This window comes from Hemitrygon akajei, chromosome 10 (assembly GCF_048418815.1).
Source record: "Hemitrygon akajei chromosome 10, sHemAka1.3, whole genome shotgun sequence".
NCBI classification, from domain to species: domain Eukaryota; kingdom Metazoa; phylum Chordata; class Chondrichthyes; order Myliobatiformes; family Dasyatidae; genus Hemitrygon; species Hemitrygon akajei.
The window spans coordinates 4,182,337-4,210,058 of record NC_133133.1 but is presented as its reverse complement, the minus strand read 5'-3'; the positions used below and the strand labels follow the sequence as shown (position 1 = coordinate 4,210,058).

At 51.1% G+C, this 27,722-nt stretch overlaps 1 protein-coding gene across 1 annotated transcript in view; it reads right to left on the bottom strand.

The window, feature by feature from the left end:
- Positions 1 to 254: 254 nt before the first annotated feature.
- f9a (coagulation factor IXa) overlaps positions 255 to 27,722 on the bottom strand; it is a 57,770-nt gene continuing 30,302 nt past the window's right edge. The window contains exons 8-9 of the mRNA XM_073057758.1: positions 7,046 to 7,166; positions 255 to 1,079 (exon numbers count right to left, since the gene is read on the bottom strand). Of these exons, the coding sequence (XP_072913859.1) occupies positions 532 to 1,079; positions 7,046 to 7,166 (669 nt within the window). The 3' untranslated portion in view covers positions 255 to 531. The remainder of the gene's footprint in view (positions 1,080 to 7,045; positions 7,167 to 27,722) is intronic.

Genomic DNA, 27,722 nt, shown 5'->3' with positions numbered 1-27,722 from the left:
GCTACGGGAAATCACTGGAGTTGCATTAATCTACTTATCTGTGCATTTTTGGGATGTAGGAGGAAACTGGAACACTTGGAGGCAACCTGCAAGCTCACAGGGAGAGCATACAAACTCCACCCAGACAGCAATGGGGGTCAGAATGGAACCTGAGTCCTTGAGGCTGTGAAACAGGGAATTGATCATGCTGGTCTGAAAATGGGATTTGTGAGGGTTTCCTATGGAATTACAAACAAGCATCAGCAGAATAGGGGTTACGTGGACACAGATTCATTTTATTATCAAAATCTTGTCCACTACAAGAGCTTGGCACAGCTTTGTACAAATCAAACAAATCCAGCTCGAAAGACTGAGTAATAATTACTTGCAGGCAGCTCCAGAGATTATTGATATTATTTCATGCCAAGCCACAGAATCAGCACTGGCAAGAATCCATTCTGTTTTTGATTTTGGATGTTAGAAAATATTCCATCTGTAAAACTTTTCATAACTGCATGCCAAGCATGCGTTATCACTGCTTTTTGCCGTGAATCAAATTTCTGTTTGATTTTTAATCCAGGCGTAATACTTGGAGACTCTGGTGTAGAAGCCATATCTGCCAGCCACTGCACAGCCGTCTCCCCAGCTGACAATACCTGTCAGGAACCAAGTGTTCTTGTAGCTAGTGACATGAGGACTCCCACTGTCTCCCTGACAGGCATCCTTGCTTCCATCTTCCATGCCAGCACAGAACATGTTCCCGGTGACAGTGAACCTGCTGGATTGCTTGCAGATACTACGGTCGACGTACGGGATGCTGATTTGCTGGAGGACCTGTGGAGTGTCCCCCAGCGTGTACAGCCTTCCCCAGCCACTGACTGTCCCGTACGGTTGAGTCATCAACACCTTTTCGGCAAAGGACTTCTCCGGCAGGCAAATGGGAATGACAAAGAGGGTAAACACTATGGGGGTCTTCAGCAGGATCAGGGCAATGTCGTGGTTGTACCGACTTCGGTTGGCGTCATATCTGGGATAGAGAACCACACTTTCCACTTCATGGTGCTTCTCAGTGTGTTCATGTTCGCGAATGTCATGCTCCCCTGTGGCAAAGTAACAAGGGTTAGACAGAACGCAGCCATAGAGAGAGAATGTCTGCAAAAAGTGGTGGAGACAACCCACTCCATCCCGTCCCACCATTTTGCACTGTCACAAGAAAGCAGCATCCATTATCAGGGATCCCCACCACCCAGGCCACGCTTTCTTCCCAATATTGCCATCAGGAAGAAGGTACGGGAAGCTCAGGTTCGGGAGCAGTCATTACCCTGTAAGTACTTACCTCCTAAACCAGCATGGATAGCTTCAATTACCTCAGCTCTCAACTGATTCCACAACCTGTGGACCCATTTTCAATGACTCTACAGCTCATGTTTACAGTATTATTGATAAAGCCTTTAGCCAATGTATCCACCTCTGTATATCCAACTGACCAGACAGATCCCAGTGAGGTGGGGGAAGTGTGCTGGCAGCAGCGAAAGAACCCTGGGCATTCTGAACATTCCTCTTGACTTCATGCACATACGCTTGTTGTCTGAGAGAACAAAGCTCGTCAAACTGCACCTGGAAATTGTGAACAGTTTTGGGCCACTTATCTAAGAAAGGATGTGCTGGCATTGGAGAGGTTCATGATAATGATCCCAAGGAATAAAAGGATTAACATTTGGAGAGTGTTTGATGGATGCAGGATTGTAGTCATTGGAGTTTAGAAGAATGGCGGGGGGGATCTCATTGAAACCTATTGAATATTGAGAGGCCTAGATGGAATAGATGTAGAGAGGATGTTTGCTATAGTGGGTGAGTCTAGGACCAGAGGGCATGGACTCAGAATAGAGGGACGTCCATTTGGAACAGAGATGTGGAGGAATTTCCTTAGCCAGAGCATGGTGAATCTGTGGGATTCATTGTCACAGAATGCTGTGCAGACAAAGTCATTGGGTATATTTAAAGCAAAGGTTGATAGGTGTATGTATTTATTTATCTATCTATTTATTTATTTACTGGTCTTAGTGATGTAGTGTGGAATAGGCCTTCTGGCCCTTCGAGCCGTATGGCACCAGCAACCCTAATTTAACTTTAACTTAGTGACGGGACAATTTACAATGAGCAATTAAGCTACCCATTATGCCTTTAGACTATGGAAAAGACAGAGCGCACAGAGAAAATCTACACATTCAACGTACAGAGATTCCATACAGAACGGCTGTAGAGTTGAACTATGAACTCCAGAATGCCCCAAGATGTAATAGCATTGTAGTAACTGCTATGCAGCCAGTTCTTGATTAATAATAGGGGCCGGAGTTTATGGGGAGAAGCCAGGAGAATGGGGTTGAGAGGGATAATGACTGAAGGGCAGCACGGTAGGATAGCAGTTAGGGTAACACTATCCCAGTGCCAGAGTGTGGTAAACCATGTGTATCTGTCTGGACACACCCCTCCGCTGACTGCTCCTGTGGCTCCTCCCACAGACCCCTGTATAAAGGTGATTGTGTCACGGCTCCTCCCACAGTCATCCAGCATGGACGTGGTCCATTTTGCTGCTAATAAAAGCCTTTCAGTATTTATTCGACTTCCAGTCTTTTGGAGTTATTGATAGTGCATCAATTTTATTAGCAGCAATTTTAAAGCATGGAACATGTTTTGAGACCCGACAAATTGGACATTGACCCACAACCACCTGAGGCCAGCAAATGCTTTCGAACTCTGGCTAGGCTGCTTCGAATCATACCTGGAGGAGATTGAAGTGACCGAGTCCACCGCGAAGCGCAGAGTTCTCCTCTTCAGGGTCAGTCCACGGATCTACTTGATGATTAGAGGTCAGCCGAGTTACGATGGCGCGATGAGCGCCCGCAGAAGACAATACCCACGGCCCGTAAATACTGTTTATGCACGACATCGCATAGCGATGTGGCAGCAGTGGGCAGGAGAGTCGAGTGCTGAGTTTGTCCGGACCCTACAGACACTCGTGCGGGCCTGCGATTGCAGGGGACTGACGGCCGAACACCATGCGGAGCTCCTGGTACGAGACGCCATCGTTATGGGGATCAGGTCAGTGTACATGTGCCAGCGGTTGCTGGAACACATCGATTTTACCTTACATTTGGCAATTGAGCTGACCAACACGCTGGAGGCCGCTCTGCACAACTCTGATGCTCTCCAGGCACGCAATCTCCCGATGGCCTCATGGATGCCGCAGACCCCGCAACCCGCTGGCGAATTGACCACGGCTGCTGCCAGTCACGAGTCTGTGAAGTGTTACTTCTGCAGACTCCAGAAGAACCCCCAAAAATGCTGCCCGGCCCAAGAAGCTACCTGCTCCAGCTGCGGAAAGAAGGGCCACTTCGCCAAGGCCTGTAAGTCCAAACCACGAGCGGGATCGAGCAGCGCCGCGTGCAAGGCATGGAGGTCGCCATCTTGCCTGCCCACCGCATGCGAGGCATGGGGGCGGCCATCCTGGCTGTCGCCATCTAGCCTGCCCACCACCGCATGCATGGCATAGGGTGCCCATCTTGGTCAGTGCCAACTCGCACCGCCTACGACCCACGGGTGCTTACTGTGCACCCCACCGTGCCGGACCAAGACAGTGATTCCACTCTGGCCTCTGTGACCCTCGACCAAAGTGCTCCCCACCAGCTTGCAAGGTCAATGATGGACAACCTGGTGGAGGGGCTGCGTGTTTGACATGGGCAGCATGGAGAGTTTTATCCACCCGGACACAGTACAACATTTCAGACTTGTGACACGGCCAGTAAGCCAGAGGGTCACCATGGCTTCTGAGTCGCATACAACAGACATCCGGGGGGGTTGTGTAGCGACATTGCTGGTGCAGGGCACAGAATATCGGGACTTTGCGCTATTGGTCATGCCTCAACTGTGTGCGCCTGTGCTATTGGGGCTCGACTTCCAGAGCCACCTGACAAGTGTGACAATGGAGTATGACGGGCCCCTCCCACCAATCACCTCCCAACACCATGCCAACAGCCGCGCTATGGACACCACTTGCAGCCTTTCCACCCTCAAGATCCCTCCCCAACCACTGTTCACCAACCTGACCCCCAACTGTAAACCTGTGGCAACTAAAAGCAGGAGGTACAGCGCGGGGGACAGAGCCTTCATTCAGTCGGAGGTGCAGCGTCTGCTCAGGGAAGGGATCATTGAGGCAAGCACAAGTCCTTGGAGGGCCCATATGGTTGTTATTCAGAATGGGGAGAAAAATAGGATGGTCTTGGACTATAGCCAGACCATCAATAGGTTCACGCAGCTTGACGCGTACCCCCTACCCTGCATCGCGGACATGGTCAATCAGATAGCTCAGTACAAGGTGTACTCGACCATAGACCTAAAATCCGCTTACCATCAGCTCCCCATCCACCCGGGGGACCGCCCCTACACCGCCTTCGAGATGGGCGGCAGGCCCTATCACTTCCTGCGCATCCCTTTTGGTGTCACAAATGGTGTCTCTGTCTTCCAGAGGGAAATGGACCGGATGGTGGACCAGTGCCAACTGAAGGCCACGTTCCCATATCTGGATAACATCACCATCTGTGATCACGACCAGCAGGATCACGATAACAACCTCCAAAAATTTTTCCAAGTGGCCAAAGCTTTTAACCTTGTGTGTGTTCGGAACCACCCGACTTGCTATCCTTGGGTGTGTCATGGAGAACGGAGTCATTGGCCCTGACCCCGACTGTATGCACCCCCTGTTAGAACTCCCTCTTCCCAACACCCTCAGAGCCCTCAAAAGGTGCCTGGGCTTCTTTTCCTATTACACCCAATGGGTCCCTCACTACGCAGACAAGGCTCGCCCCCTGGTCAAGTCCACCGCATTTCCCCTCTCAGCCGAGGCCCGCGTGGCCTTGAGCCGCATTAAAGGGGACATTGCCAAAGCAACGATGCATGCGGTGGACAAGACCATTCCCTTCCAAGTAGAGAGTGACGCCTCTGACTTCGCACTGGCTGCTACCCTCAATCAGGCAGGAAGGCCGGTAGCATTCTTCTCTCGTACCCTTCAAGGTCCTGAAATTCGGCACTCCGCGGTGGAGAAAGAAGCCCAGGCCATAGTGGAAGCTATTAGGCACTGGAGGCACTATCTCGCCGGCAAAAGGTTCACCTTGCTGACCGACCAGCGTTCAGTTGTGTTCATGTTTAGCAACCAACAGCGGGGCAAAATCAAAAATGATAAAATTTTGAGGTGGCGAATCGAACTCTCCACCTACAACTATGACATCCTGTACCGGCCTGGAAGGCTCAATGAGCCCCCTGATGCCCTATCCCGGGGAGCATGTGCCAGCACGCAGATCGACCGGCTATATGCCCTACGTGCAGATCTTTGCCACCCGGGGGTCACCCGGCTTTTCCCCTTCGTGAAAGCCCGGAACCTGCCGTACTCCCTTGAGGACATCAGGACGATGACCAGGGACTGCCAAGTCTGCGCAGAGTACAAACCGCACTTCTCCTGTCCTGAAAAGGCACAACTTATCAAGGCCACCCGCCCCTTTGAGCGACTGAGTGTCAACTTTAAGGGCCCCCTTCCCTCCACCGACTGCAATGTATACTTTCTTAATGTAATCGATGAGTACTCCACAGTTCCCCTTCGCCATCTCCTGCCCCGATACCACTACCACGTCAGTCATAAAGGCCCTGCGCAAGCTCTTCACTCTGTTCACTCTCTTCACTCTCACTATATCCACAGTGACAGAGGGTCCTTGTTTATGAGTGACGAGCTGCACCAATACCTGCTGGCTAGGGGTATTGCAACTAGTAGAACCACGAGCTATAATCCCTGGAGAAATGGACAGGTGGAGAAGGAGAATGCCACAGTGTGGAAGGCCACACTCTTAGCCCTTAGGTCAAAGGGATTGCCGGTCTCTCACAGGCAGGAGGTCCTTCCCGAGGCACTCCACTCCATCCACTCCCTGTTATGCACGTCCACCAATGTCACCCCTCATGAGCGACTCTTTTCTTTTCCCAGGAAGGCGACCACCGGGACCACCCTACTGGCTTGGCTGACGTCCCCAGGGCCAGTGCTGCTCCGGAAACATGCGAGGAGCAATAAATACTCTCCGATGGTCGAGAGAGTTCACCTACTTCATGCGAACCCCCAGTATGCCTACGTGGTCTTACCTGATGGGCGGGAGGACACGGTCTCCGTCCGTGACCTGGCGCCCACAGGAGCACCAGACCCCTACCCTGAACACTCCATGGTGACTATTAACCCCGTACCCACTGATGTATATACCCACAAGACACTGTGCACTCCAAGCCCTACACAGACACCTCACGACACTCCCATACCGGGCGCGATGCGCACACACAAGGGATTACTGATGCCTAATGGCCTGGCACCTCAAGTCAGGCCGGAGCCAACACAACCACCGTCACCGGTGCAATCACCACCAGTTCTACGTGGATCGCAGCAACGGACTCGACCACCTGATAGACTTGACCTGTAAATATACTTGTCTTAAATATTGTCAGTCACTTCACCCCGCGGGACTCTGTTTTTAAAAAGAAGGGGTGAATGTGGTAAACCATGTATATCTGTCTGGACACGCCCCTCTGCTGACTGCTCCTGTGGCTCCTCCCACAGACCCCTGGATAAAGGCGATTGTGTCACGACTCCTCCCGCAGTCATCCAGCATGGACGTGGTCCGTTTTGCTGCTAATAAAAGCCTTTCAGTATTTACTCTACTTCCAGTCTTCTGGAGTTATTGACGGTGACCGGGTCCATTTCCTGCCGCTGTCTGGAAGGAGTTTGTACGCTCTCCCCGTGGCAGCATGCGTTTCCTGATGATGCTCAGTTTCCTCTCCTTCCAAAGGCATGTGGGTCAGTAAGTTAATGGGTCACGTTAGCGCAACATGCTACATTGGCTCACTGGGCCAGAGGTTACCACGCTGTATCTCTAAATAAATTAATAAAGGCAGAGCAGACTTGATGAGCCAAATTGCCGAATTCTGCTGTTACATATTATGGCTAAATAACAGGAGCATGTGGTTAAACAATACTCACCCACAACAACCCTGAACTCAAATCGGTGAACAAAGCAGTGAGCTGCCGAGATGACCCACTTCTCATTCAGGATGGTTCCACCACAGAACGGTTCATTTTTCTCAACATTCAGCAGCATGGCCTGTGACGAGAAGCAGAGATACATTACGTACTACAGACAGCGATAGAGTGTCTAAGTTACAGAGTCTTGGGCTAAATGCTGGGAGTCACGGCCACAGTCCACACAACACTGAGGGGCTACGACTGGCCTAACGGACTCTCAAACATCGTATGAAGAGGAAACACAAGTAGTGTTGGCGCTTTGTGGGAAAATTTATTGAAATAATATAATTTAAAGAAATTGTATTTACAGGGTAGCGAAAGGAAGTCCAATAGAGCCCAGGATGAGGAAGGAAATCCAGCGGAGCCCAGGATGAAGAGGGAAATCCAGCAGAGCCCAGGATGAAGAGGGAAATCCAGCGGAGCCCAGGATGAAGAGAAAAATCCAGTGGAGCCCAGGATAGGAAGGGAAATCCAGTAGTGAAGGTAGGGGGAGGGTGATTCTAAAGTCTAAGTCCTAGGATAGGGAGGGAACTCCAGACTGACAGACCCAGGATAGGGAGGAAATTCCAGAAACTGAGGCTCAGGATAGGGATGGAATTCCAGACCATGAGACCCAGGATAGGAAGGGAATTCCAGAGGGTGGAATTGATGGATTAATTTTGAAGTAACAGCTGGAATCCACCCTACTTATATGCTTATTGATTTTCAATACTTCCATCATATCTCCTCTCATTCTACTTCTACTTTGGCTAAAAAATTCTAATTCTTTTGATATTTCTTCATGGCTCCTACCCTGCAGACCTGGAATGAGTCTGGTCACCCTTCTCTGAACTCTCTCCAGGCCTTCACATCCCTCACACAATATGGAGAACAAAATTGTACACAGTACTCATATTACATAGCTTAAGGGGAATGTCTCCAGACATGAGCTCCACTGAGTACATTATGTAGCCCAATGTTCTATTAGCTTCCTGATCACTTCTGTGCATGGTGTAGATGTTGACAGTGATGAGTCCACCAGGACACCCAAATCCTTCTCATACAGAGCACTTTCTGACTCGACGCCCATTGTATGTTTATATTGAACATTTCTACTTCCTATATGTAATATTTTACACTTACCTACATTAAATTTCACCTGCCCAAATCTGGATTTTGTTTGGATCTAACTGTATTGATTCTGCCGCCTGAATGTTATCAGCCCATCCCCCTTGTTGGTGCATTAACAGACTGGGTCAAAAAACAATCAGTCAATAACTCAATGAAATCACTTAACTTTAATCCACTGGTCACTGGGTACTCACACTCAATATTTGGGAAATTAGTCACCCATGACTATAGCATCACCCTCAGAATTTGATTTTTCAAATCACTATCAGCTTTTGGGGGTCCATAACGTAAACTCACTGTTATTCCTTTATCCTTAGAGCTTTCAATTCTCACCCAGATATCTTCACCAAGTCTAGATTCATCTCCAATCATAAGCAGCCTCATGTTTAAATTCTCTCTTATGTATATAGCTTTTTGATCTTGCCTATCTTTCTTAAGTAAAGTATATCCTTTAATATTATATTCATCACCGCTGTTTGAGATCTGCCAGGTTTCAGTTATTGCTATTACTTATATCATACTTATACATTCTTGCATATAATTCCAGCTCTCTTGGGTGCACAACATCTCCCTAAAGGACATCTGGAGCACCTCTGCAAATTCTCTACAATATCGCATGAGAGCTCCTCAAGTTCAGCCACCCTGTTCCTGAGCTGCTGGACGAGATGACATTTCTCACACATGAACTCTCCAGGGAGCAAGTTTTTGTGGATCCAAACATAAGACAAGACTGACAGAGGTAGGGAGTTCCAGAGTTTGAGGCCCAGCATAGGGAGGGAATTCCAGACTGAGACATTCAGGATAGGTTGGGAATTTCAATGTTTGAGACTCAGGATAGGGAGGGAATGCCAATGTGTGTGACCCAGGATAGGGAGGGAATTCCAATGTGTGTGACCCAGGATAGGGAGGGAATTCCAGAGGGTGAGAACCAGGAGAGGGGGGGAATTCCAATGTGTGTGACCCAGGATAGGGAGAGAATTCCAGAGTGTGTGACCCAGGATAGGGAGGGAATTCCAATGTGTGTGACCCAGGATAGGGAACAATTTCCAGAAGGTGAAGCCCAGGATAGGGAGGGAATTCCAGAGTGTGAGACACAGGATAGGGAGGGAATTCCAGAGTGTGAGACCCAGGATAGGGAGGGAATTCCAATGTGTGTGACCCAGGATAGGGAGGGAATTCCAATGTGTGTGACCCAGGATAGGGAGAGAATTCCAGAGGGTGAGACCCAGGGAAGGGAGGGAATTCCAATGTGTGTGACCCAGGATAGGGAGGGAATGCCAATGTGTGTGACCCAGGAAAGGGAGGGGATGCCAATGTGTGAGACCCAGGATAGGGAGGGAATTCCAATGTGTGTGACTCAGGATAGGGAGGGAATTCCAATGTGTGTGACCCAGGATAGGGAACGATTTCCAGATGGTGAAGCCCAGGATAGGGAGGGAATTCCAATATGTGTGACCCAGGATAGGGAGGGAATTCCAGAGTGTGAGACACAGGATAGGGAGGGAATTCCAGAGTGTGAGACCCAGGATAGGGAGGGAATTCCAATGTGTGTGACCCAGGATAGGGAGGGAATTCCAATGTGTGTGACCCAGGATAGGGAGAGAATTCCAGAGGGTGAGACCCAGGGAAGGGAGGGAATTCCAATGTGTGTGACCCAGGATAGGGAGGGAATGCCAATGTGTGTGACCCAGGATAGGGAGGGAATTCCAATGTGTGTGACTCAGGATAGGGAGGGAATTCCAATGTGTGTGACCCAGGATAGGGAACGATTTCCAGATGGTGAAGCCCAGGATAGGGAGGGAATTCCAATATGTGTGACCCAGGATAGGGAGGGAATTCCAGAGGGTGAGACTTAGGATAGGGAGGGAATGCCAACGTGTGTGACCCAGGATAGGGAGAGAATTCCAATGTGTGTGACCCAGGATAGGGAACAATTTCCAGATGGTGAAGCCCAGGATAGGGAGGGAATTCCAGAGTGTGTTACCCAGGATAGGGAGAGAATTCCAGAGTGTGAGACCCAGGATAGGGAGAGAATTCCAGAGGGTGAGACCCAGGATAGGGAGGGAATTCCAATGTTTGTGACCCAGGATAGGGAGAGAATTCCAGAGTGTGAGACCCAGGATAGGGAGGGAATTCCAATGTGTGTGACCCAGGATAGGGAACAATTTCCAGAAGGTGAAGCCCAGGATAGGGAGGGAATTCCAGAGTGTGAGACCCAGGATAGGGAGGGAATTCCAGAGTGTGAGACCCAGGATAGGGAGGGAATTCCAATGTGTGTGACCCAGGATACGGAGGGAATTCCAATGTGTGTGACCCAGGATAGGGAGAGAATTCCAGAGGGTGAGACCCAGGGAAGGGAGGGAATTCCAATGTGTGTGACCCAGGATAGGGAGGGAATGCCAATGTGTGTGACCCAGGAAAGGGAGGGGATGCCAATGTGTGAGACCCAGGATAGGGAGGGAATTCCAATGTGTGTGACTCAGGATAGGGAGGGAATTCCAATGTGTGTGACCCAGGATAGGGAACGATTTCCAGATGGTGAAGCCCAGGATAGGGAGGGAATTCCAATATGTGTGACCCAGGATAGGGAGGGAATTCCAGAGGGTGAGACTTAGGATAGGGAGGGAATGCCAACGTGTGTGACCCAGGATAGGGAGAGAATTCCAATGTGTGTGACCCAGGATAGGGAACAATTTCCAGATGGTGAAGCCCAGGATAGGGAGGGAATTCCAGAGTGTGTTACCCAGGATAGGGAGAGAATTCCAGAGTGTGAGACCCAGGATAGGGAGAGAATTCCAGAGGGTGAGACCCAGGATAGGAAGGGAATTCCAATGTTTGTGACCCAGGATAGGGAGAGAATTCCAGAGTGTGAGACCCAGGATAGGGAGGGAATTCCAATGTGTGTGACCCAGGATAGGGAACAATTTCCAGAAGGTGAAGCCCAGGATAGGGAGGGAATTCCAGAGTGTGAGACCCAGGATAGGGAGGGAATTCCAGAGTGTGAGACCCAGGATAGGGAGGGAATTCCAATGTGTGTGACCCAGGATAGGGAGGGAATTCCAATGTGTGTGACCCAGGATAGGGAGAGAATTCCAGAGGGTGAGACCCAGGGAAGGGAGGGAATTCCAATGTGTGTGACCCAGGATAGGGAGGGAATGCCAATGTGTGTGACCCAGGAAAGGGAGGGGATGCCAATGTGTGAGACCCAGGATAGGGAGGGAATTCCAATGTGTGTGACCCAGGATAGGGAGGGAATGACAATGTGTGTGACCCAGGATAGGGAGGGAATTCCAATGTGTGTGACCCAGGATAGGGAGGGAATTCCAGAGGGTGAGACCCAGGATAGGGAGGGAATTAAAATGTGTATGACCCAGGATAGGGAGAGAATTCCAGAGTGTGAGACCCAGGATAGGGAGGGAATTCTAGAGTGTGAGACCCAGGATAGAGAGGGAATTCCAGAGGGTGAGACCCAGGATAGGGAGGGAATTCCAATGTGTGTGACCCAGGATAGGGAGGGAATTCCAATGTGTGTGACCCAGGATAGGGAACAATTTCCAGAAGGTGAAGCCCAGGATAGGGAGGGAATTCCAGAGTGTGAGACCCAGGATAGGGAGAGAATTCCAGAGTGTGAGACCCAGGATAGGGGGGGAATTCCAATGTGTGTGACCCAGAATAGGGAGGGTATTCCAGAGTGTGAGACCCAGGATAGGGAGAGAATCCAGAGTGTGAGACCCAGGATAGGGGGGGAATTCCAATGTGTGTGACCCAGGATAGGGAGGGAATTCCAATGTGTGTGACCCAGGATAGGGAGAGAATTCCAATGTGTGAGACCCAGGAAAGGGAGGGAATGCCAATGTGTGAGACCCAGGATAGGGAGGGAATTCCAATGTGTGTGACCCAGGAAAGGGAGGGAATTCCAATGTGTGTGACCCAGGATAGGGAGGGAATGCCAATGTGTGTGTCCCAGGATAGGGAGGGAATTCCAATGTGTGTGACCCAGGATAGGGAGGGAATTCCAATGTGTGTGACTCAGGATAGGGAGGGAATTCCAATGTGTGTGACCCAGGATAGGGAACGATTTCCAGATGGTGAAGCCCAGGATAGGGAGGGAATTCCAATGTGTGTGACCCAGGATAGGGAGGGAATTCCAATGTGTGTGACTCAGGATAGGGAGGGAATTCCAATGTGTGTGACCCAGGATAGGGAACGATTTCCAGATGGTGAAGCCCAGGATAGGGAGGGAATTCCAATATGTGTGACCCAGGATAGGGAGGGAATTCCAGAGGGTGAGACTTAGGATAGGGAGGGAATGCCAACGTGTGTGACCAAGGATAGGGAGAGAATTCCAATGTGTGTGACCCAGGATAGAGAACAATTTCCAGATGGTGAAGCCCAGGATAGGGAGGGAATTCCAGAGTGTGTTACCCAGGATAGGGAGAGAATTCCAGAGTGTGAGACCCAGGATAGGGAGAGAATTCCAGAGGGTGAGACCCAGGATAGGGAGGGAATTCCAATGTTTGTGACCCAGGATAGGGAGAGAATTCCAGAGTGTGAGACCCAGGATAGGGAGGGAATTCCAATGTGTGTGACCCAGGATAGGGAACAATTTCCAGAAGGTGAAGCCCAGGATAGGGAGGGAATTCCAGAGTGTGAGACCCAGGATAGGGAGGGAATTCCAGAGTGTGAGACCCAGGATAGGGAGGGAATTCCAATGTGTGTGACCCAGGATAGGGAGGGAATTCCAATGTGTGTGACCCAGGATAGGGAGAGAATTCCAGAGGGTGAGACCCAGGGAAGGGAGGGAATTCCAATGTGTGTGACCCAGGATAGGGAGGGAATGCCAATGTGTGTGACCCAGGAAAGGGAGGGGATGCCAATGTGTGAGACCCAGGATAGGGAGGGAATTCCAATGTGTGTGACTCAGGATAGGGAGGGAATTCCAATGTGTGTGACCCAGGATAGGGAACGATTTCCAGATGGTGAAGCCCAGGATAGGGAGGGAATTCCAATATGTGTGACCCAGGATAGGGAGGGAATTCCAGAGGGTGAGACTTAGGATAGGGAGGGAATTCCAATGTGTGTGACCCAGGATAGGGAGGGAATGACAATGTGTGTGACCCAGGATAGGGAGGGAATTCCAGAGGGTGAGACCCAGGATAGGGAGGGAATTAAAATGTGTATGACCCAGGATAGGGAGAGAATTCCAGAGTGTGAGACCCAGGATAGGGAGGGAATTCTAGAGGGTGAGACCCAGGATAGAGAGGGAATTCCAGAGGGTGAGACCCAGGATAGGGAGGGAATTCCAATGTGTGTGACCCAGGATAGGGAGGGAATTCCAATGTGTGTGACCCAGGATAGGGAACAATTTCCAGAAGGTGAAGCCCAGGATAGGGAGGGAATTCCAGAGTGTGAGACCCAGGATAGGGAGAGAATTCCAGAGTGTGAGACCCAGGATAGGGGGGGAATTCCAATGTGTGTGACCCAGAATAGGGAGGGAATTCCAGAGTGTGAGACCCAGGATAGGGAGAGAATTCCAGAGTGTGAGACTCAGGATAGGGGGGGAATTCCAATGTGTGTGACCCAGGATAGGGAGGGAATTCCAATGTGTGTGACCCAGGATAGGGAGAGAATTCCAATGTGTGAGACCCAGGAAAGGGAGGGAATGCCAATGTGTGAGACCCAGGATAGGGAGGGAATTCCAATGTGTGTGACCCAGGAAAGGGAGGGAATTCCAATGTGTGTGACCCAGGATAGGGAGGGAATGCCAATGTGTGTGTCCCAGGATAGGGAGGGAATTCCAATGTGTGTGACCCAGGATAGGGAGGGAATTCCAATGTGTGTGACCCAGGATAGGGAGGGAATTCCAATGTGTGAGACCCAGGATAGGGAGGGAATGCCAATGTGTGTGACCCAGGATAGGGAGGGAATTCCAATGTGTATGACCCAGGAAAGGGAGGGAATTCCAATGTGTGTGACCCAGGATAGGGAGGGAATTCCAATGTGAGTGACCCAGGATAGGGAGAGAATTCCAGAGTGTGAGACCCAGTATAGGGAGGGAATTCCAATGTGTGTGACCCAGGAAAGGGAGGGAATTCCAGAGGGTGAGACCCAGGAAAGGGAGGGAATTCCAATGTGTGTGACCCAGGATAGGGAGGGAATTCCAATGTGTGTGACCCAGGATAGGGAGGGAATTCCAATGTGTGTGACCCAGGATAGAGAGGGAATTCCAATGTGTGTGACCTAGGATAGGGAGGGAATGCCAATGTGTGTGACCCAGGATAGGGATGGAATTCCAATGTGTGTGACCCAGGAAAGGGAGGGAATGCCAATGTGTGTGACCTAAGATAGGGAGGGAATGCCAATGTGTGTGACCCAGGATAGGGAGGGAATTCCAATGTGTGTGACCCAGGAAAGGGTGGGAATGCCAATGTGTGTGACCCAGGATAGGGAGGGAATTCCAATGTGTGTGACCCAGGATAGAGAGGGAATTCCAATGTGTGTGACCCAGGATAGGGAGGGAATTCCAATGTGTGTGACCTAGGATAGGGAGGGAATGCCAACGTGTGTGACCCAGGATAGGGAGAGAATTCCAATGTGTGTGACCCAGGATAGGGAACAATTTCCAGATGGTGAAGCCCAGGATAGGGAGGGAATTCCAGAGTGTGTTACCCAGGATAGGGAGAGAATTCCAGAGTGTGAGACCCAGGATAGGGAGAGAATTCCAGAGGGTGAGACCCAGGATAGGGAGGGAATTCCAATGTTTGTGACCCAGGATAGGGAGAGAATTCCAGAGTGTGAGACCCAGGATAGGGAGGGAATTCCAATGTGTGTGACCCAGGATAGGGAACAATTTCCAGAAGGTGAAGCCCAGGATAGGGAGGGAATTCCAGAGTGTGAGACCCAGGATAGGGAGGGAATTCCAGAGTGTGAGACCCAGGATAGGGAGGGAATTCCAATGTGTGTGACCCAGGATAGGGAGGGAATTCCAATGTGTGTGACCCAGGATAGGGAGAGAATTCCAGAGGGTGAGTCCCAGGGAAGGGAGGGAATTCCAATGTGTGTGACCCAGGATAGGGAGGGAATGCCAATGTGTGTGACCCAGGAAAGGGAGGGGATGCCAATGTGTGAGACCCAGGATAGGGAGGGAATTCCAATGTGTGTGACTCAGGATAGGGAGGGAATTCCAATGTCTGTGACCCAGGATAGGGAACGATTTCCAGATGGTGAAGCCCAGGATAGGGAGGGAATTCCAATATGTGTGACCCAGGATAGGGAGGGAATTCCAGAGGGTGAGACTTAGGATAGGGAGGGAATGCCAACGTGTGTGACCCAGGATAGGGAGAGAATTCCAATGTGTGTGACCCAGGATAGGGAACAATTTCCAGATGGTGAAGCCCAGGATAGGGAGGGAATTCCAGAGTGTGTTACCCAGGATAGGGAGAGAATTCCAGAGTGTGAGACCCAGGATAGGGAGAGAATTCCAGAGGGTGAGACCCAGGATAGGGAGGGAATTCCAATGTTTGTGACCCAGGATAGGGAGAGAATTCCAGAGTGTGAGACCCAGGATAGGGAGGGAATTCCAATGTGTGTGACCCAGGATAGGGAACAATTTCCAGAAGGTGAAGCCCAGGATAGGGAGGGAATTCCAGAGTGTGAGACCCAGGATAGGGAGGGAATTCCAGAGTGTGAGACCCAGGATAGGGAGGGAATTCCAATGTGTGTGACCCAGGATAGGGAGGGAATTCCAGAGTGTGAGACCCAGGATAGGGAGGGAATTCCAATGTGTGTGACCCAGGATAGGGAGAGAATTCCAGAGTGTGAGACCCAGGATAGGGAGGGAATTCCAATGTGTGTGACTCAGGATAGGGAGGGAATTCCAATGTGTGTGACCCAGGATAGGGAACGATTTCCAGATGGTGAAGCCCAGGATAGGGAGGGAATTCCAATATGTGTGACCCAGGATAGGGAGGGAATTCCAGAGGGTGAGACTTAGGATAGGGAGGGAATGCCAACGTGTGTGACCCAGGATAGGGAGAGAATTCCAATGTGTGTGACCCAGGATAGGGAACAATTTCCAGATGGTGAAGCCCAGGATAGGGAGGGAATTCCAGAGTGTGTTACCCAGGATAGGGAGAGAATTCCAGAGTGTGAGACCCAGGATAGGGAGAGAATTCCAGAGGGTGAGACCCAGGATAGGAAGGGAATTCCAATGTTTGTGACCCAGGATAGGGAGAGAATTCCAGAGTGTGAGACCCAGGATAGGGAGGGAATTCCAATGTGTGTGACCCAGGATAGGGAACAATTTCCAGAAGGTGAAGCCCAGGATAGGGAGGGAATTCCAGAGTGTGAGACCCAGGATAGGGAGGGAATTCCAGAGTGTGAGACCCTGGATAGGGAGGGAATTCCAATGTGTGTGACCCAGGATAGGGAGGGAATTCCAATGTGTGTGACCCAGGATAGGGAGAGAATTCCAGAGGGTGAGACCCAGGGAAGGGAGGGAATTCCAATGTGTGTGACCCAGGATAGGGAGGGAATGCCAATGTGTGTGACCCAGGAAAGGGAGGGGATGCCAATGTGTGAGACCCAGGATAGGGAGGGAATTCCAATGTGTGTGACCCAGGATAGGGAGGGAATGACAATGTGTGTGACCCAGGATAGGGAGGGAATTCCAGAGGATGAGACCCAGGATAGGGAGGGAATTAAAATGTGTATGACCCAGGATAGTAGAGAATTCCAGAGTGTGAGACCCAGGATAGGGAGGGAATTCTAGAGGGTGAGACCCAGGATAGAGGGGGAATTCCAGAGGGTGAGACCCAGGATAGGGAGGGAATTCCAATGTGTGTGACCCAGGATAGGGAGGGAATTCCAATGTGTGTGACCCAGGATAGGGAACAATTTCCAGAAGGTGAAGCCCAGGATAGGGAGGGAATTCCAGAGTGTGAGACCCAGGATAGGGAGAGAATTCCAGAGTGTGAGACCCAGGATAGGGGGGGAATTCCAATGTGTGTGACCCAGAATAGGGAGGGAATTCCAGAGTGTGAGACCCAGGATAGGGAGGGAATTCCAATGTGTGTGACCCAGGATAGGGAGGGAATGCCAATGTGTGTGACCCAGGAAAGGGAGGGGATGCCAATGTGTGAGACCCAGGATAGGGAGGGAATTCCAATGTGTGTGACCCAGGATAGGGAGGGAATGACAATGTGTGTGACCCAGGATAGGGAGGGAATTCCAATGTGTGTGACCCAGGATAGGGAGGGAATTCCAGAGGGTGAGACCCAGGATAGGGAGGGAATTAAAATGTGTATGACCCAGGATAGGGAGAGAATTCCAGAGTGTGAGACCCAGGATAGGGAGGGAATTCTAGAGTGTGAGACCCAGGATAGAGAGGGAATTCCAGAGGGTGAGACCCAGGATAGGGAGGGAATTCCAATGTGTGTGACCCAGGATAGGGAGGGAATTCCAATGTGTGTGACCCAGGATAGGGAACAATTTCCAGAAGGTGAAGCCCAGGATAGGGAGGGAATTCCAGAGTGTGAGACCCAGGATAGGGAGAGAATTCCAGAGTGTGAGACCCAGGATAGGGGGGGAATTCCAATGTGTGTGACCCAGAATAGGGAGGGAATTCCAGAGTGTGAGACCCAGGATAGGGAGAGAATTCCAGAGTGTGAGACCCAGGATAGGGGGGGAATTCCAATGTGTGTGACCCAGGATAGGGAGGGAATTCCAATGTGTGTGACCCAGGATAGGGAGAGAATTCCAATGTGTGAGACCCAGGAAAGGGAGGGAATGCCAATGTGTGAGACCCAGGATAGGGAGGGAATTCCAATGTGTGTGACCCAGGAAAGGGAGGGAATTCCAATGTGTGTGACCCAGGATAGGGAGGGAATGCCAATGTGTGTGTCCCAGGATAGGGAGGGAATTCCAATGTGTGTGACCTAGGATAGGGAGGGAATTCCAATGTGTGTGACTCAGGATAGGGAGGGAATTCCAATGTGTGTGACCCAGGATAGGGAACGATTTCCAGATGGTGAAGCCCAGGATAGGGAGGGAATTCCAATGTGTGTGACCCAGGATAGGGAGGGAATTCCAATGTGTGTGACTCAGGATAGGGAGGGAATTCCAATGTGTGTGACCCAGGATAGGGAACGATTTCCAGATGGTGAAGCCCAGGATAGGGAGGGAATTCCAATATGTGTGACCCAGGATAGGGAGGGAATTCCAGAGGGTGAGACTTAGGATAGGGAGGGAATGCCAACGTGTGTGACCCAGGATAGGGAGAGAATTCCAATGTGTGTGACCCAGGATAGAGAACAATTTCCAGATGGTGAAGCCCAGGATAGGGAGGGAATTCCAGAGTGTGTTACCCAGGATAGGGAGAGAATTCCAGAGTGTGAGACCCAGGATAGGGAGAGAATTCCAGAGGGTGAGACCCAGGATAGGGAGGGAATTCCAGAGTGTGAGACCCAGGATAGGGAGGGAATTCCAATGTGTGTGACCCAGGATAGGGAACAATTTCCAGAAGGTGAAGCCCAGGATAGGGAGGGAATTCCAGAGTGTGAGACCCAGGATAGGGAGGGAATTCCAGAGTGTGAGACCCAGGATAGGGAGGGAATTCCAATGTGTGTGACCCAGGATAGGGAGGGAATTCCAATGTGTGTGACCCAGGATAGGGAGAGAATTCCAGAGGGTGAGACCCAGGGAAGGGAGGGAATTCCAATGTGTGTGACCCAGGATAGGGAGGGAATGCCAATGTGTGTGACCCAGGAAAGGGAGGGGATGCCAATGTGTGAGACCCAGGATAGGGAGGGAATTCCAATGTGTGTGACTCAGGATAGGGAGGGAATTCCAATGTGTGTGACCCAGGATAGGGAACGATTTCCAGATGGTGAAGCCCAGGATAGGGAGGGAATTCCAATATGTGTGACCCAGGATAGGGAGGGAATTCCAGAGGGTGAGACTTAGGATAGGGAGGGAATTCCAATGTGTGTGACCCAGGATAGGGAGGGAATGACAATGTGTGTGACCCAGGATAGGGAGGGAATTCCAGAGGGTGAGACCCAGGATAGGGAGGGAATTAAAATGTGTATGACCCAGGATAGGGAGAGAATTCCAGAGTGTGAGACCCAGGATAGGGAGGGAATTCTAGAGGGTGAGACCCAGGATAGAGAGGGAATTCCAGAGGGTGAGACCCAGGATAGGGAGGGAATTCCAATGTGTGTGACCCAGGATAGGGAGGGAATTCCAATGTGTGTGACCCAGGATAGGGAACAATTTCCAGAAGGTGAAGCCCAGGATAGGGAGGGAATTCCAGAGTGTGAGACCCAGGATAGGGAGAGAATTCCAGAGTGTGAGACCCAGGATAGGGGGGGAATTCCAATGTGTGTGACCCAGAATAGGGAGGGAATTCCAGAGTGTGAGACCCAGGATAGGGAGAGAATTCCAGAGTGTGAGACTCAGGATAGGGGGGGAATTCCAATGTGTGTGACCCAGGATAGGGAGGGAATTCCAATGTGTGTGACCCAGGATAGGGAGAGAATTCCAATGTGTGAGACCCAGGAAAGGGAGGGAATGCCAATGTGTGAGACCCAGGATAGGGAGGGAATTCCAATGTGTGTGACCCAGGAAAGGGAGGGAATTCCAATGTGTGTGACCCAGGATAGGGAGGGAATGCCAATGTGTGTGTCCCAGGATAGGGAGGGAATTCCAATGTGTGTGACCCAGGATAGGGAGGGAATTCCAATGTGTGTGACCCAGGATAGGGAGGGAATTCCAATGTGTGAGACCCAGGATAGGGAGGGAATGCCAATGTGTGTGACCCAGGATAGGGAGGGAATTCCAATGTGTATGACCCAGGAAAGGGAGGGAATTCCAGAGGGTGAGACCCAGGAAAGGGAGGGAATTCCAATGTGTGTGACCCAGGATAGGGAGGGAATTCCAATGTGTGTGACCCAGGAAAGGGAGGGAATTCCAATGTGTGTGACCCAGGATAGAGAGGGAATTCCAATGTGTGTGACCTAGGATAGGGAGGGAATGCCAATGTGTGTGACCCAGGATAGGGATGGAATTCCAATGTGTGTGACCCAGGAAAGGGAGGGAATGCCAATGTGTGTGACCTAGGATAGGGAGGGAATGCCAATGTGTGTGACCCAGGATAGGGAGGGAATTCCAATGTGTGTGACCCAGGAAAGGGTGGGAATGCCAATGTGTGTGACCCAGGATAGGGAGGGAATTCCAATGTGTGTGACCCAGGATAGAGAGGGAATTCCAATGTGTGTGACCCAGGATAGGGAGGGAATTCCAATGTGTGTGACCTAGGATAGGGAGGGAATGCCAACGTGTGTGACCCAGGATAGGGAGAGAATTCCAATGTGTGTGACCCAGGATAGGGAACAATTTCCAGATGGTGAAGCCCAGGATAGGGAGGGAATTCCAGAGTGTGTTACCCAGGATAGGGAGAGAATTCCAGAGTGTGAGACCCAGGATAGGGAGAGAATTCCAGAGGGTGAGACCCAGGATAGGGAGGGAATTCCAATGTTTGTGACCCAGGATAGGGAGAGAATTCCAGAGTGTGAGACCCAGGATAGGGAGGGAATTCCAATGTGTGTGACCCAGGATAGGGAACAATTTCCAGAAGGTGAAGCCCAGGATAGGGAGGGAATTCCAGAGTGTGAGACCCAGGATAGGGAGGGAATTCCAATGTGTGTGACCCAGGATAGGGAGGGAATTCCAATGTGTGTGACCCAGGATAGGGAGAGAATTCCAGAGGGTGAGACCCAGGGAAGGGAGGGAATTCCAATGTGTGTGACCCAGGATAGGGAGGGAATGCCAATGTGTGTGACCCAGGAAAGGGAGGGGATGCCAATGTGTGAGACCCAGGATAGGGAGGGAATTCCAATGTGTGTGACTCAGGATAGGGAGGGAATTCCAATGTGTGTGACCCAGGATAGGGAACGATTTCCAGATGGTGAAGCCCAGGATAGGGAGGGAATTCCAATATGTGTGACCCAGGATAGGGAGGGAATTCCAGAGGGTGAGACTTAGGATAGGGAGGGAATGCCAACGTGTGTGACCCAGGATAGGGAGAGAATTCCAATGTGTGTGACCCAGGATAGGGAACAATTTCCAGATGGTGAAGCCCAGGATAGGGAGGGAATTCCAGAGTGTGTTACCCAGGATAGGGAGAGAATTCCAGAGTGTGAGACCCAGGATAGGGAGAGAATTCCAGAGGGTGAGACCCAGGATAGGGAGGGAATTCCAATGTTTGTGACCCAGGATAGGGAGAGAATTCCAGAGTGTGAGACCCAGGATAGGGAGGGAATTCCAATGTGTGTGACCCAGGATAGGGAGGGAATTCCAATGTGTGTGACCCAGGATAGGGAGAGAATTCCAGAGGGTGAGACCCAGGGAAGGGAGGGAATTCCAATGTGTGTGACCCAGGATAGGGAGGGAATGCCAATGTGTGTGACCCAGGAAAGGGAGGGGATGCCAATGTGTGAGACCCAGGATAGGGAGGGAATTCCAATGTGTGTGACCCAGGATAGGGAGGGAATGACAATGTGTGTGACCCAGGATAGGGAGGGAATTCCAGAGGATGAGACCCAGGATAGGGAGGGAATTAAAATGTGTATGACCCAGGATAGGGAGAGAATTCCAGAGTGTGAGACCCAGGATAGGGAGGGAATTCTAGAGGGTGAGACCCAGGATAGAGAGGGAATTCCAGAGGGTGAGACCCAGGATAGGGAGGGAATTCCAATGTGTGTGACCCAGGATAGGGAGGGAATTCCAATGTGTGTGACCCAGGATAGGGAACAATTTCCAGAAGGTGAAGCCCAGGATAGGGAGGGAATTCCAGAGTGTGAGACCCAGGATAGGGAGAGAATTCCAGAGTGTGAGACCCAGGATAGGGGGGGAATTCCAATGTGTGTGACCCAGAATAGGGAGGGAATTCCAGAGTGTGAGACCCAGGATAGGGAGAGAATTCCAGAGTGTGAGACCCAGGATAGGGGGGGAATTCCAATGTGTGTGACCCAGGATAGGGAGGGAATTCCAATGTGTGTGACCCAGGATAGGGAGAGAATTCCAATGTGTGAGACCCAGGAAAGGGAGGGAATGCCAATGTGTGAGACCCAGGATAGGGAGGGAATTCCAATGTGTGTGACCCAGGAAAGGGAGGGAATTCCAATGTGTGTGACCCAGGATAGGGAGGGAATGCCAATGTGTGTGTCCCAGGATAGGGAGGGAATTCCAATGTGTGTGACCCAGGATAGGGAGGGAATTCCAATGTGTGTGACTCAGGATAGGGAGGGAATTCCAATGTGTGTGACCCAGGATAGGGAACGATTTCCAGATGGTGAAGCCCAGGAGAGGGAGGGAATTCCAATGTGTGTGACCCAGGATAGGGAGGGAATTCCAATGTGTGTGACTCAGGATAGGGAGGGAATTCCAATGTGTGTGACCCAGGATAGGGAACGATTTCCAGATGGTGAAGCCCAGGATAGGGAGGGAATTCCAATATGTGTGACCCAGGATAGGGAGGGAATTCCAGAGGGTGAGACTTAGGATAGGGAGGGAATGCCAACGTGTGTGACCCAGGATAGGGAGAGAATTCCAATGTGTGTGACCCAGGATAGGGAACAATTTCCAGATGGTGAAGCCCAGGATAGGGAGGGAATTCCAGAGTGTGTTACCCAGGATAGGGAGAGAATTCCAGAGTGTGAGACCCAGGATAGGGAGAGAATTCCAGAGGGTGAGACCCAGGATAGGGAGGGAATTCCAATGTTTGTGACCCAGGATAGGGAGAGAATTCCAGAGTGTGAGACCCAGGATAGGGAGGGAATTCCAATGTGTGTGACCCAGGATAGGGAACAATTTCCAGAAGGTGAAGCCCAGGATAGGGAGGGAATTCCAGAGTGTGAGACCCAGGATAGGGAGGGAATTCCAGAGTGTGAGACCCAGGATAGGGAGGGAATTCCAATGTGTGTGACCCAGGATAGGGAGGGAATTCCAATGTGTGTGACCCAGGATAGGGAGAGAATTCCAGAGGGTGAGACCCAGGGAAGGGAGGGAATTCCAATGTGTGTGACCCAGGATAGGGAGGGAATGCCAATGTGTGTGACCCAGGAAAGGGAGGGGATGCCAATGTGTGAGACCCAGGATAGGGAGGGAATTCCAATGTGTGTGACTCAGGATAGGGAGGGAATTCCAATGTGTGTGACCCAGGATAGGGAACGATTTCCAGATGGTGAAGCCCAGGATAGGGAGGGAATTCCAATATGTGTGACCCAGGATAGGGAGGGAATTCCAGAGGGTGAGACTTAGGATAGGGAGGGAATTCCAATGTGTGTGACCCAGGATAGGGAGGGAATGACAATGTGTGTGACCCAGGATAGGGAGGGAATTCCAGAGGGTGAGACCCAGGATAGGGAGGGAATTAAAATGTGTATGACCCAGGATAGGGAGAGAATTCCAGAGTGTGAGACCCAGGATAGGGAGGGAATTCTAGAGGGTGAGACCCAGGATAGAGAGGGAATTCCAGAGGGTGAGACCCAGGATAGGGAGGGAATTCCAATGTGTGTGACCCAGGATAGGGAGGGAATTCCAATGTGTGTGACCCAGGATAGGGAACAATTTCCAGAAGGTGAAGCCCAGGATAGGGAGGGAATTCCAGAGTGTGAGACCCAGGATAGGGGGGGAATTCCAATGTGTGTGACCCAGAATAGGGAGGGAATTCCAGAGTGTGAGACCCAGGATAGGGAGAGAATTCCAGAGTGTGAGACCCAGGATAGGGGGGGAATTCCAATGTGTGTGACCCAGGATAGGGAGGGAATTCCAATGTGTGTGACCCAGGATAGGGAGAGAATTCCAATGTGTGAGACCCAGGAAAGGGAGGGAATGCCAATGTGTGAGACCCAGGATAGGGAGGGAATTCCAATGTGTGTGACCCAGGAAAGGGAGGGAATTCCAATGTGTGTGACCCAGGATAGGGAGGGAATGCCAATGTGTGTGTCCCAGGATAGGGAGGGAATTCCAATGTGTGTGACCCAGGATAGGGAGGGAATTCCAATGTGTGTGACCCAGGATAGGGAGGGAATTCCAATGTGTGAGACCCAGGATAGGGAGGGAATGCCAATGTGTGTGACCCAGGATAGGGAGGGAATTCCAATGTGTATGACCCAGGAAAGGGAGGGAATTCCAATGTGTGTGACCCAGGATAGGGAGGGAATTCCAATGTGAGTGACCCAGGATAGGGAGAGAATTCCAGAGTGTGAGACCCAGGATAGGGAGGGAATTCCAATGTGTGTGACCCAGGAAAGGGAGGGAATTCCAGAGGGTGAGACCCAGGAAAGGGAGGGAATTCCAATGTGTGTGACCCAGGATAGGGAGGGAATGCCAATGTGTGTGACCCAGGAAAGGGAGGGAATGCCAATGTGTGAGACCCAGGATAGGGAGGGAATTCCAATGTGTGTGACCCAGGATAGGGAGGGAATTCCAATGTGTGTGACCCAGGATAGAGAGGGAATTCCAATGTGTGTGACCTAGGATAGGGAGGGAATGCCAATGTGTGTGACCCAGGATAGGGATGGAATTCCAATGTGTGTGACCCAGGAAAGGGAGGGAATGCCAATGTGTGTGACCTAGGATAGGGAGGGAATGCCAATGTGTGTGACCCAGGATAGGGAGGGAATTCCAATGTGTGTGACCCAGGAAAGGGAGGGAATTCCAATGTGTGTGACCCAGGATAGGGAGGGAATGCCAATGTGTGTGTCCCAGGATAGGGAGGGAATTCCAATGTGTGTGACCCAGGATAGGGAGGGAATTCCAATGTGTGTGACCCAGGATAGGGAGGGAATTCCAATGTGTGAGACCCAGGATAGGGAGGGAATGCCAATGTGTGTGACCCAGGATAGGGAGGGAATTCCAATGTGTATGACCCAGGAAAGGGAGGGAATTCCAGAGGGTGAGACCCAGGAAAGGGAGGGAATTCCAATGTGTGTGACCCAGGATAGGGAGGGAATTCCAATGTGTGTGACCCAGGAAAGGGAGGGAATTCCAATGTGTGTGACCCAGGATAGAGAGGGAATTCCAATGTGTGTGACCTAGGATAGGGAGGGAATGCCAATGTGTGTGACCCAGGATAGGGATGGAATTCCAATGTGTGTGACCCAGGAAAGGGAGGGAATGCCAATGTGTGTGACCTAGGATAGGGAGGGAATGCCAATGTGTGTGACCCAGGATAGGGAGGGAATTCCAATGTGTGTGACCCAGGAAAGGGTGGGAATGCCAATGTGTGTGACCCAGGATAGGGAGGGAATTCCAATGTGTGTGACCCAGGATAGAGAGGGAATTCCAATGTGTGTGACCCAGGATAGGGAGGGAATTCCAATGTGTGTGACCTAGGATAGGGAGGGAATGCCAACGTGTGTGACCCAGGATAGGGAGAGAATTCCAATGTGTGTGACCCAGGATAGGGAACAATTTCCAGATGGTGAAGCCCAGGATAGGGAGGGAATTCCAGAGTGTGTTACCCAGGATAGGGAGAGAATTCCAGAGTGTGAGACCCAGGATAGGGAGAGAATTCCAGAGGGTGAGACCCAGGATAGGGAGGGAATTCCAATGTTTGTGACCCAGGATAGGGAGAGAATTCCAGAGTGTGAGACCCAGGATAGGGAGGGAATTCCAATGTGTGTGACCCAGGATAGGGAACAATTTCCAGAAGGTGAAGCCCAGGATAGGGAGGGAATTCCAGAGTGTGAGACCCAGGATAGGGAGGGAATTCCAATGTGTGTGACCCAGGATAGGGAGGGAATTCCAATGTGTGTGACCCAGGATAGGGAGAGAATTCCAGAGGGTGAGACCCAGGGAAGGGAGGGAATTCCAATGTGTGTGACCCAGGATAGGGAGGGAATGCCAATGTGTGTGACCCAGGAAAGGGAGGGGATGCCAATGTGTGAGACCCAGGATAGGGAGGGAATTCCAATGTGTGTGACTCAGGATAGGGCGGGAATTCCAATGTGTGTGACCCAGGATAGGGAACGATTTCCAGATGGTGAAGCCCAGGATAGGGAGGGAATTCCAATATGTGTGACCCAGGATAGGGAGGGAATTCCAGAGGGTGAGACTTAGGATAGGGAGGGAATGCCAACGTGTGTGACCCAGGATAGGGAGAGAATTCCAATGTGTGTGACCCAGGATAGGGAACAATTTCCAGATGGTGAAGCCCAGGATAGGGAGGGAATTCCAGAGTGTGTTACCCAGGATAGGGAGAGAATTCCAGAGTGTGAGACCCAGGATAGGGAGAGAATTCCAGAGGGTGAGACCCAGGATAGGGAGGGAATTCCAATGTTTGTGACCCAGGATAGGGAGAGAATTCCAGAGTGTGAGACCCAGGATAGGGAGGGAATTCCAATGTGTGTGACCCAGGATAGGGAGGGAATTCCAATGTGTGTGACCCAGGATAGGGAGAGAATTCCAGAGGGTGAGACCCAGGGAAGGGAGGGAATTCCAATGTGTGTGACCCAGGATAGGGAGGGAATGCCAATGTGTGTGACCCAGGAAAGGGAGGGGATGCCAATGTGTGAGACCCAGGATAGGGAGGGAATTCCAATGTGTGTGACCCAGGATAGGGAGGGAATGACAATGTGTGTGACCCAGGATAGGGAGGGAATTCCAGAGGATGAGACCCAGGATAGGGAGGGAATTAAAATGTGTATGACCCAGGATAGGGAGAGAATTCCAGAGTGTGAGACCCAGGATAGGGAGGGAATTCTAGAGGGTGAGACCCAGGATAGAGAGGGAATTCCAGAGGGTGAGACCCAGGATAGGGAGGGAATTCCAATGTGTGTGACCCAGGATAGGGAGGGAATTCCAATGTGTGTGACCCAGGATAGGGAACAATTTCCAGAAGGTGAAGCCCAGGATAGGGAGGGAATTCCAGAGTGTGAGACCCAGGATAGGGAGAGAATTCCAGAGTGTGAGACCCAGGATAGGGGGGGAATTCCAATGTGTGTGACCCAGAATAGGGAGGGAATTCCAGAGTGTGAGACCCAGGATAGGGAGAGAATTCCAGAGTGTGAGACCCAGGATAGGGGGGGAATTCCAATGTGTGTGACCCAGGATAGGGAGGGAATTCCAATGTGTGTGACCCAGGATAGGGAGAGAATTCCAATGTGTGAGACCCAGGAAAGGGAGGGAATGCCAATGTGTGAGACCCAGGATAGGGAGGGAATTCCAATGTGTGTGACCCAGGAAAGGGAGGGAATTCCAATGTGTGTGACCCAGGATAGGGAGGGAATGCCAATGTGTGTGTCCCAGGATAGGGAGGGAATTCCAATGTGTGTGACCCAGGATAGGGAGGGAATTCCAATGTGTGTGACTCAGGATAGGGAGGGAATTCCAATGTGTGTGACCCAGGATAGGGAACGATTTCCAGATGGTGAAGCCCAGGAGAGGGAGGGAATTCCAATGTGTGTGACCCAGGATAGGGAGGGAATTCCAATGTGTGTGACTCAGGATAGGGAGGGAATTC